General features: G+C 39.0%; 1 protein-coding gene across 2 annotated transcripts in view; it reads right to left on the bottom strand.

Moving 5' to 3' along the window:
- Positions 1-2263: 2263 nt before the first annotated feature.
- LOC111344023 (lipoxygenase homology domain-containing protein 1) overlaps positions 2264-11387 on the bottom strand; it is a 39996-nt gene continuing 30872 nt past the window's right edge. For both annotated transcript variants that reach the window (XM_088753455.1, XM_088753454.1), the window contains exons 35-47: positions 10921-11114; positions 10132-10300; positions 9698-9721; positions 9125-9254; positions 8304-8424; positions 7777-7845; positions 7658-7705; positions 7179-7454; positions 6171-6515; positions 5704-5854; positions 5352-5487; positions 4536-4632; positions 2264-3982 (exon numbers count right to left, since the gene is read on the bottom strand). In XM_088753455.1, the coding sequence (XP_088609581.1) occupies positions 3464-3982; positions 4536-4632; positions 5352-5487; positions 5704-5854; positions 6171-6515; positions 7179-7454; positions 7658-7705; positions 7777-7845; positions 8304-8424; positions 9125-9254; positions 9698-9721; positions 10132-10300; positions 10921-11114 (2279 nt within the window). In that variant the 3' untranslated portion in view covers positions 2264-3463. The remainder of the gene's footprint in view (positions 3983-4535; positions 4633-5351; positions 5488-5703; positions 5855-6170; positions 6516-7178; positions 7455-7657; positions 7706-7776; positions 7846-8303; positions 8425-9124; positions 9255-9697; positions 9722-10131; positions 10301-10920; positions 11115-11387) is intronic.

Genomic DNA, 11387 nt, shown 5'->3' with positions numbered 1-11387 from the left:
TGTAGGTATGGTGTGATGAATGGCGCTCGCTCGCTCGCTCGCTCGATTGGTCGATTCCTGTAAACTTTTTTCTACTTTAGGCTTTTGAACGCATTTGATAGTTTTTGGCGAGTGATAAACAAACGAAATGACGACCTTTGTTGCTAAGAATAGTGTTGGGGTGAAAAAGAAGGCAATGATAATCTTGAAAGAGTAAAAAAGTATACGTTTTTCATTTCTGAATTAATTAAAGTTTCTCCAATCTACGAATACACTTTTATCTCTTGCAGTGTATATTTCATTTACGGCGTCAATACTTCTATTTTTAAATGTTTATATTCAGGAAAATTATTATTGTGTCCGAAAAAGAAAAGAAAGAAAATAGAGAAAAGAAGTTAAGCAGAGCGCGAAATTTGCCCAAGTACGGCGGATTTGAACCGCCTAGGTGGCTACCCTGTAACTGTCATCTACCTCCCGCTTCTTACCGTAAGGCCACCGAAGCTTCATGAAAATTAGTGTGAAACTTTATTTAATTATAAATTTTACATTTAAAATGCTGATCTTTTGGTAATTTCAACCGCGGGCTCAAACGACTCGAGTCACTGCTCGCCGATATTCCTATATTGAAGTATGGCTCACGGCCAACTGCTCGTAAAGTGGGTGTTACGAAAACGAAGACCCTCGAAAACGAAGAAGATTTTATACTCTCCTTTCATTGGAGAGTATAAAATTCTTAAAAACAGAAATCTTAATCCTTACATTTCAAGGAAATGACTCTCAAAATAAGGAAAAAATCCTTGTTTTGAGTATCCACTGACTTACAATAAGAATTCCAAAAAACAAACTTTAGAGTGGTGTGAACATCCTTGTACTTGTTTTCATCCTCGTGCTAATAATTATCTCAGAAGTGCGAGACAGGCTTCAAGCGCGGTATTCAGTTGCAACACAAGCATGGGCACAGCTGCAACATAAACATGAGCACAAGCGCTCAGTCGATGTTATGTTAAATAGGGACATGGTTGGTATAAGCAGTATAGTGCTTGCTGATTGCCTGAAAATCTTTCGCTTATGTTAATCCTTACGCTTATGCCAACCAAGTCTTAACTAGACAGTATAAGCATAAAAAGAAGGCAATGTTTTGATAATCATATGCATATTTTGCTTATCCTTATGTCCGTGCGTTCCATCCAGCATATAAGCTTTTACATGCCTATCCCTATGCTTGCATCGCAAGTTAATACTGAGCTCAATATTGGAACAATAGTTTTATGATAAACAAAACAGCACCTTTTGAACTTTCATTCCACCAACCTTTACAGTAAAATCTAGTACAGTGATTGTCTTGCACTAAATCCTAATCAGGCCATATTTTCTCTCTTTGAGGCCTAATTTAGTTTCACATCATATTTCTCATAATACTCATTTACCAGTCTAACTATTCATACCCTAGTATGGAAATCAAACACCCATTTCTATTGACCACACAAATTACATTGGCTTATCCAATTCACGAGTTGGCTTACAGAGCCTTTGATTGAATCAATGTGGCAATGCTCGCTGTCGAAAAGTGAGCCTTTCAAAATTTTTATAGGAATATTGGGCCTGGAAAATTCATGCCGATAACTAAGCGTTTTCTTACCCCGGCGCAGCACGACAATCTTCAATAGGTACTTGTGGCAATCGCACAAACTCTGAACATTAAAATCAACATTTTCTCACCATTACTTGCCTTGATAATTTCAAATCGCACTTTTAGAAACGTAACTTAAATCTCGTATTGCGGGGATAAAACTTCTTCAAGACAAAGTACCCGGAGGCATTAACGTGGGACGCGTTGCTCATTATCAACAAAATCTCTGGTTTTCTGTGGAAAATACTAAATTCAATGTTGACACTTCAAAGTACAGGAATGAAATCGAAAACTAAAGACAAGAAAAAAAAGTTGTAACAGTTACTAAAAGACAACTAAGGACGTAGCTAATTTTCACAACTGACTAAGACACTCGCGCGAATTTTTTTTAACTTAGTCTGCAACGGGCATTTCACACAATAAGCCTTTCATCCAAGAGAGTCAACTACCTTTTAGGACGAAAGCTAACGTAGCTCCATTTTCTGCCTTTAAAAGCACACACAACCAACCCACAATTCCTCTATTCGCTCCGACGAAGGGCTAACGCTCGAAACGTCAGCTTTTGTAATCGTTACGGTGGCCAATTTACCATTTCAACTTTGTTGATATATCCAAATTACCTCTTAGGAAGATTGAGTACAACTGAAGCACTAATAAACTTTCTTGATGTTTATTATTTAATGATAGAACTGCATGAGCAAAGCATAATAAGTGTACAATCGCAAATATTATCAATACCACAAAATACTCTGGTTACAGTGTACCATGCTGCAACCATGTTTCGTTGTAAAATATCGCGTTGATCTACAACTAAAATACAATATACATTACAAACTTAAGTTTAGAGATTTACTCGTACTGTAGTGAGCCTTTTTTTTTTTGTACAAAGCATTTACCGTGCGGTCGTGAAATTAAACACAATTTTAGTAGTAAGCATACGAAACGCCACACTAACAACTACATGTATACTACATATAAAACATTACAATTTTAAAAAGCGACGTAAGGACACATTAACCAAACTCACCTCGTGCAAAAATACACTTGAATAAAGAAGACTACTCACGCAATAACGCATGTACATTCTGCTGGTTAGTCGTCTGTCTGGGCATTATGCGTTTTAAAAGTGAAACTTTCATCATGTCAAATTCTGTAGTCATCGTTTTGTTCAAACTGTAGCAACTTACGAATTGCTGAAGTAATGGTGGATACACTACGTCTAGTTTTCATTCTTATCTTTATAGTTATTCGGTTTGGAAAAGAACAGTAGCGCCTAAACATCATTTTATGAATTTCACACACTTTAAGCAAACAAAAGAGCTACAGAAAGCTCCAATGCATATAGATATTAATAAAATTCAAGTCCTTGGATCAGTTAACACTGACAAAGGAAAACGAAATTAATTTCAATGTCACGGGTTCTCGTCCACTACAATCATAAAAATGTAGAGAATTTCCAGGATTGTCATGAAGCTACAAAAAGCACGGACGCCGTGAGTAATTTCAAAGGAATAATGATTAGGATAAAAAAAAAAAGTCGTTAACATGACATGAATTGATCGCCTTACACTAGAATATGTTGTTGAAAACATTCTACACTCTCGGGAGTAAACTTCGTACTTCAACGTTAATAAGCGTTCTCTTCAGAATACATTTTTCTTGTGCCTAGGGAGACATCTCGAGTCATTAGTTCCAATAAAATTATATAACTTAGATGACATATTCCTCGTACTCAACAAGGAAAGTAGAAGGAAAGGATCCCCGTGTTCGCATCGAACGCTACTACAAAAACCGTGCAAAAAGGTGAAAATTCAAATATTTCTACTCCATACCAAGTTCCCATCGCTGACAGTCTTACACCCACAGGTCTTCGTTCTTCCCACCCCCACCCCCACCCCCACTGCCCTTTAACTTAAAAGTCCTGTCAGTGGAGTTTTCATTCTCGTCTCGGTCTGAATTCGAGGCCGACGGTCGGGGTGAACTTGACAACACCTCCATGGGGAGTTCATCCCTTGAACGACTGCCCCGGGAATAGTTGTCATCAGATGTATATGGAGGTGGGATGTGATTCAAGCTGTCCCCCCAACTGCGTTGCCTATCTGATTCTGAAGAGATGTCTGTCGCTCCAGAAGGCTCACCGTCCCAATGATCTCTCGCTCGGCGACTGCCGTCTCGCCACTGATCGTCGTCGCTTTCCAGTCGGCGAATGTTCGGATCTCTTCGGCTACGTTCGTCGGGCGTGCGAGGCAAAGACGTGGCTTCAAAATCCATCGGGGCACGAGCGAGTTCCGCATTATTGCTTGCATCGTACTGCCAGCCTTCATTCTTCATTTGTTGTTGTAACTGACTATGACTCCAAAGGTTGGCCAGCACCTATAACAAAGCAGACGTTACTAAAAGTATTCAGATTGGTCGCACTGTGCTGTTACACATGCGGCGCGTTTTCGAAAGAAAGACAATCAGCATCACCAAATCCAATGAAACAGCCAACTTAACAATCATGGAGAAAAAGAGCAAGGTCTTAGGAATATTCAAACTGCTCTTAGGGTTAAAAACAAACTTTTGCACCCAGAGCTAAAAAGTGTGGCGCCACATTTCCATTCATTTTCATGGATAAACGAAAAAATCTGCGCAATCAGAAAATCGGATTCACGTATTCACCCCAGTAGATAAGCAACCTTGACAGAAACAAAGTGAAATTATATCTTTCTCTTGAAGAGTCAGACAAAGCAGGGAGCACAAATTGACTTCCCCAATACGTTGGGTTTCCTACGGCGACAATAAACTCTTGGATTATCTCTCAACCATGACAAAAAAAACTGGACGAGCTGGCGCGGTATAAATAAATGTTATTATTAAAAATGTTATTATTAAAACAAAAAATTGAAGCTAGTAAGCGTCTTCCTGAAGTTAATCCTTTCTTTACCTGATTGGCTATTTTTATGACACGAGGTGAGTATAGTCTGTTCTGATCTGTTGCTATCCTCACAATCTTTTGAATGCTTTTGGTCTTTCGAAGGTATCTGTAAGGAAAAAACACGACACCGGAAAAACGTCGATTATGTAATAGATATAAAGGAACAAAAGGATGTGAAACACAACTTGTCGGCACGCTTTCATCAGAAATTAACTGCAAAATGTGTCAAAACGTTTTCTCACAATCGTAAGCAGTAAAACAAGTCTTTGAAAGATACCCAGGGATCAAAACCCAAACTTCGGAAAACAATGCCAAAATTGACCTCCTTAGCTTATACGTTTGTTTACCAATTTAAGGTCTCAAGGGAATTTCCAGCTTTGAGTTTGGATAATCATGCTTATGTAAATGCTCGTGAATATGGGGAAATTGAAAGAAGCAGTTCTTTAGAGTATCACATGACCTGACAGGGGTAAAAAAAAGTTTACTGTGTAAGCTAACAGCTCTGGCGGTCCTATGGCACTTTTTGCTCTCGTGGAATGATGACGAAACAGTTTCAGAAGTTTTCATTTTAATCGCACGTTAAAAGAAAATTGGGGTGCCACAAATTGTTTTGTGAGTTTTAAGTAACTTGATATTTGACTCATTTCCCACACAAAACATATGCAGGGTTGTGGCTTGTTCGAAGATGGAAGCACGAACAATTGTATACACCGCCGATCTTAACAAAAAGAAATAATACTGAGGTCAAAAGGGAAAACAGAAACACTATAGCAAAGAAAATACCACAAAAAAAAATTAGAGTAAGATACAACGAATTACACTCACTTGGCGTTTTTGTCATTTTTGTTAGTAATCTGATAAATGGCGCACAGAAGAGAGGCCACAGTTGGATCATGCACGAGTCGTTCTTCCTCGTCTCCTGTGGGGAGTCTGTGGACCAAGTGTAAAATCGCTTTCTCGCCTAAAATAAATAAATAAGAAAATAACGACGACGTCTTCTAAGATTGTTTCCAAAATTTCTACGCTATGTGGTCCATCTTATTCCTAGGTGGTGCGACTCGATTAAACGAGCAAATGCACGATCGAAACGGCGAAACGGGACTTTCGGGAAACAAGTCTCGGTAAAATGGAACTTGAGAAACTGAGGGAAATAAGAGGAATCAAAGAGGAGTCTTACCAACAATTTTCTTGTTTTCCGAGTCAACGCACATGTTTCGAAGGGCAATGGCTGCTGCTCGGATTGTTGGATCGTAGTCAATTCGCAAAAGCTCCACGAGCTGTGGGATTGCTTGTGCTCGTCTTGTATCCCCACGGATTTTGATTGCCCACTGAGAACAAATCAAAATTATACAATCTAAGATAAAGCTATTATAAGCGTTCAGGACCCTTTTGCTGAAAGCAATTTTCACATACAAGAATCACGAAGAATCACGATAAGCCTGCAATGACGGTTCACAACAGTCCTGTCAGGCCTGTGTACGGATAAAATTCTTTTAATTCAGTACAGAATTATCAACCAAAATTGTGCCATGAATAGTACAATTACAATAACTATATCCCGAAAGTTGTACTCTCTAAGGTCAGCAAATAACTCTCTAGTTCCAACTTACATTTTCCTGCATTTGAGACTGACAAAGGACCTACCTTCCAAGAACAAGCTGTCAAGTTGTGCAGAGCCCCTGCCGACCCCTCTAAGGTTTCAATGTTCTTGGCTTTGCGTAACAGCACATGGTATTGTTGAACTGTCTCCGGCTGCCAAATCAGTTCAACCCCTTGTGGTGGACCCCTCGGTCGATCCATGGGCCTCTTGTCGTTGGGCACCTTTTTCTTCTTTCTTCCACCACACCCTGCGAAGCAGCCTTGGCTTTGTTGTTCTTTGACGGCAGCAGGGTCGACATCAACATCGGCGTCGTCATAGCGATCCCTATCGATCTCACTTTCCAGCCGGTAAGACAGGTTTCTTAGTGTGCACACTGAATGCTCAAGGCACTACAGCAAGAACAAGGAAAAGTTAAATTAAATTTTTTTTCAATCTCGAGGGAAAAGTGTCAAAACTTGTCACGAAGGTGAGACAAGGAAAAGTTTAAGTCCGCATAAGGATTCGAATTCCAGCCAAAATTTCAACGATTTAAACTTGCTATAAATAACTCGCTATAACCTCTACGTTGATTAAAACTCAAAACGGATCTTACATTGAAAATTAGCGGCAAACAAAACACCAACACCGAAAATGCAACGACTTGTCCTCGCAACTTTCGCAGTGAAATCAATTCATTGAATTGCCTCAATATTCGCGATCTTCCTCAGCTGTCGTTTTCTTCACCTTTATCTTGTGAAGAGAACCTTTGTAAAATGCTATAAACTACCGTTCAATGAAATAACATGTTGTCTATGGGACGACTAACAATAATCCTAAACAGTTGGGGGTAGAAAGGCTTGGAAAATCAACATCCGCCAATAATAGTCTTCGCCAAATGATTCTTGAAGAACATGCCTTGCACGAGAAATTTTCAACATGTCTGGCTTTTGTTTGTCTGCTCGTTTGTTTGAAAATAATTTCGATAGTAAAAGATCAACGATGGCTGATCTTGTCTTTTTTTTAAGGTTTTTCTCTACTCCTAAAACCTTCAAATTTCAGGAAATTTACTTTACCTTGTTATCATATTGTTCACTTTTAACACCAATTCTTACAATCCAAACTAAACAGTCGATCAAGTCTTTCTCGTCCCTCAGTTCTTGCCGGGCCCTGGTACCGGCCGAAGACAGATTGCGCACGAGTCTGGTAGCATGAACGAGTACCGCTGGCCAAGGCTCAGACCTCAATGGCGGCTGCCCTCGAGCTGCCACAGCCGTCCACTCAGAGTATGTTATGATAATAAGAATAACGATAATGTGCAGGCAAACCAAGAGGATTCTGAGACGTAGCGACTAGAAAAGATAAGGGGGCAAGATTCTTGTTAAGGTAACTACAGTACAACCCTGCTAAAACTAACTGCCGTATAGTGGAATTAAAAACTGGTTTTGTGTAATAGATACCAGCGAGCTGGCTGGAGCAAAATAATTGGAAATGTTATGGAAATTACTTCCACTTCTGTAAATTAATAAACAAATGTTGCGCCAAAATGCCTCACCTCAACGGACGATAAGTTGCACAGAACTCCTAAAATTGCCTCCCTGTACTGCATGAGTAAAAGAAAAGAAGGTTAAAACGTCTGAAAAAAGGGAATAAAACGCATCATAGCTAGCCTACCTCTGTCTTGTCCGTTTCTTGCAGGATTTCTATAAGAGCTTCAATTCCACCACAATCAGCTATGGCCAACTGTTAAATAAACAAAGATGGACGTTGAAATTTAAAATGAAAGGAACTTAAGAAAGAGTTGTGTGATCAAACATCATGTAGGCATCACATTAACAGGAAATTCGCTTTTGAGTAAAGATGACCATTATTACCATGACAAAAAAAAGAGGCCATTTTGGATATATGTGCGATAAATTAGTATGACTTGTTCTCAGCGTGCTCTGCTGAAAATGTTACACATTTCAGTCCCATTACTTAAGTTTCTTGGTGTTTAATGCACGTTTAGCTCCCTATAGCACTTAAACTCAAACCTGGCCAGGAAAGAAAGTAAGTATTTCATCCCGCACAATCAGAAACTGAAATGGTGTCAACGGTGTTGCCCATGTTATAGGATGTGTCACATTTTGCATTAAAAAGATTAGAAAGATAAAGAAATTATACTAAAAGTGGACACAGAGAAGAGTTAGAGCTATTCATACCCTGTTTGCGTCATTTTTCATACTAAATGAGAGGTTCCTCAAAAGACAAACAGCAGCATATCTAACACGCCATTCAGAATGCTTCAGCAACCTGACAATCACTGGAATTCCACCAAGTTCTCTGTTGAAAAATAAATTCAAAGAAAATTATAAATTAGCCAGATAGTAACAGAAATCGAAGAAATAAATCAGCCTAGTTGTGCAGTTAGGTGCGATCCGTTGCATGAAAACGCAAAAGACCTACAATTGACAGCTAACACCAGAGCTAAAGGTTAATGCGCTGTGAGAAATTTATAACATGGAAGAGTTCCACCTTAAGTTCTAAAGAATTTCATTCGCAATCCGCGTAAATCTACTCCATCATTGGAATAAAATGAGAATGAGAGAATAAGAGCGAATCCTTTACCACGAAAATGATTTCTCATTTCAGTTTATAAAACCTCCTCTTCAGAGTGTGCGTTTGGTACAAGAAAGGTTGGTGCGCTGAAAAGTGGAAGATTTCGTGACACTCACAATGATTGTAAAACGACACATTGCATGATAGTTATCAAATTAGGCCCTGATACATGTGTGACGAGGTATTACTCACAGGTGTTATGCATTAAAAACACCTGAGGAAAGAACAAACCAAAAACAAACAGAAAAAGATTTCCTGCTCTGAAAGGGTCTTATTCCCTACACATATTTTTAGTGTAATAATTTACACATGCAGGTGACATACACACACACACACAGATGAAAAGTGGATTATCTCATCCCGGTTGCAACATCGTCAACTTAAAGAAAAACGAGAGTAAATACGGCAAATGAATGTGCTATACCTGACTTTATCCTTCACATATTCTTTACTGTAACATAAATGTTGTAAATATGCAGCCGCGTTAATGATCTTGACCTCATCTCCAGATTGCATGTATTCAATCAGATCTGGAATATCCGGCTCTTGACCAACTGAAAAGAACGCAGTGTTGAAAATGAATCAGACAATAAATTGGAAGAAAAACAAAAGATTTCTCAAAAAAAGAAAATTTCACTGTTGGTTGACATTTTCACGAGATAATTGAACGCACAGTAAAGAAAAACCCGAGCAAAAGAAATGTTAGAAACAAATATCAGCTAATTTGTAATTTGAATTTTCTGAGTGCTTGAATTTTGAGTAATTTGACGTTGCATAGAAGCAACGTTTACCTTATCTTTGGGAACGTCGAGAGCAAAATGTATTGCTTAACCTATAGCGTTCCAAACTGAGCCCTTACGGAACTTCCATCATCCCAATGGGCGATATTGGATTGTACTTTTCCTACGCTACGGTAGTTTTTTTCGATTTATTTAAGCGAATCTCTCCTTTACAAATATTCATCTGTTTAAAAGCTCGGATGAATGTTTTTTCTCACCTAACTGGCCATAATTCCAAGAATCTGAAGGAAAAGAAGAAAACAAACAGTAAGTTAGCCTTGGCAAGAAAAACAGAATCAACTGCGAAAATCAAGTTGTTTTAAAGGGTTTGCGACAAAGTCCAAAGAAATTATTCACCGACGCAAGTCAAGCAGAGAGACTTCGACAAAGTATGAACTAACTGTATCCATATTTGGCCAAAACGTTTAGCAAACCGCTTTCGATTTGGTTTGTTTGCTCAAACTAAAGAACTCTAATTTGATCTATCACGTTTTTCATTACGCGTTCAGCACAGTGCTTTTGTTGCGCTCTTGTGCCCATCAACACTGTGGAGCGCGAGATGTAGGTTATCATACGACGGCCCTTACTATCCAGGATCCAGTACCCTAGGATACCACAAAATTTAACTACACGTATTTCCTTTCATATTTACCTGGGTATAAGACTGCTTCCTTCCGCTGACCAGGCCGTTGGCCACCGAGCCACCCGCCACAGCGGAATTTATAATGTTCATCTCGTACAGGGATATCGACATCAACTTCCTCCAGGAGCCATCCGGGGTCCTCTCCTCTGTTGTCATGACCAATAACTAACTTTTCGAGCTGCGGAACGAATGTTTGCCAAAATTAAATCGCAAAGATCCTCAGCTTTGTCAAGACACCGGGGGAAAGGGCGGGAAGTGACTCAGTGGAAGGGAATTTGGTAAAATTTCTCAACATTTTCCCAAAGCAATATTTTGTTTTTAAAAGATTAGGTAGCTAGCTGTTATTCGAAAGAACGATTAAAAAAAAGGCGAGGATGTGAGTGGAGCAACGCTTTCAGGTGTGCCACTCGTAAAAGAGCCAGTTATCCAAATTATCTTCAGCCCTCAAATACTCGAGTTCAGTTTATTATTTAAGTATGGTCTTTGCCGCAAAGACCGTACTTAAATTTTTCACTTTGCGCCAAGTCAAGGCGTTTAAATCGCCTGCAACTGTAGCCCTTATCGTTATTATTTTCTCTTTTTTTCGCCGATACTTTAAATTCTCTTAACCAAAACGAAAATACGAAATACCTAATAATTGGATGTAGTGGATCGATGGTATAGTACCGAAAGATGTACTTAAAGGTACCTGACCAGGAGTTGGTGATTATATCAGCAAGGTTCAATTCAACTTCTTCAACATCATTGCACCTTAGTCATTTATATTTTGAAGTTAATTCAATGAACTCAGTTCCCTACCTTTCCAACATCCGCTGTCTGTACAACAAATTTATCAGCTCGTCCTCGTTCGAAACGTTTGAATGTCTGGCTTTCGTCCTGTAAAGCGATTTTTGGCGTTTCCCCTTTGTCGCCGTGCAGCGCAAAATAAACATTTGCGTCGGTTCCTGCATTTTGTACATCTGCGGTTTTTAATGTCATGTGATATGAGATATCTGAAAAAAAAAATTGAGAAAAATTTCCATATAAACGAAATAATTCTTTGCCCACTGAGCTTCCAAAAAATTTGTAAAGCATTAAAACATGATCGCTCTACAAAATGGTAAAATCTGACTAGCTAACTGAAATAAGTACATGGTAGCCCACCAACAAAATCTCGAGTTACCCAAGGTGAGGCGAAATTCTTGGTGTCTATGTTCGCTTCCTTCTATTCCATATTTCACAATTCATAACCATAACTTAACTACTTAAAGTGCACCTACACCCAA

Source organism: Stylophora pistillata, chromosome 3, assembly GCF_964205215.1.
Source record: "Stylophora pistillata chromosome 3, jaStyPist1.2, whole genome shotgun sequence".
NCBI lineage: Eukaryota > Metazoa > Cnidaria > Anthozoa > Scleractinia > Pocilloporidae > Stylophora > Stylophora pistillata.
Note: the sequence above shows the minus strand (reverse complement) of the source record. Positions and strands in the feature narration are given on the sequence as shown.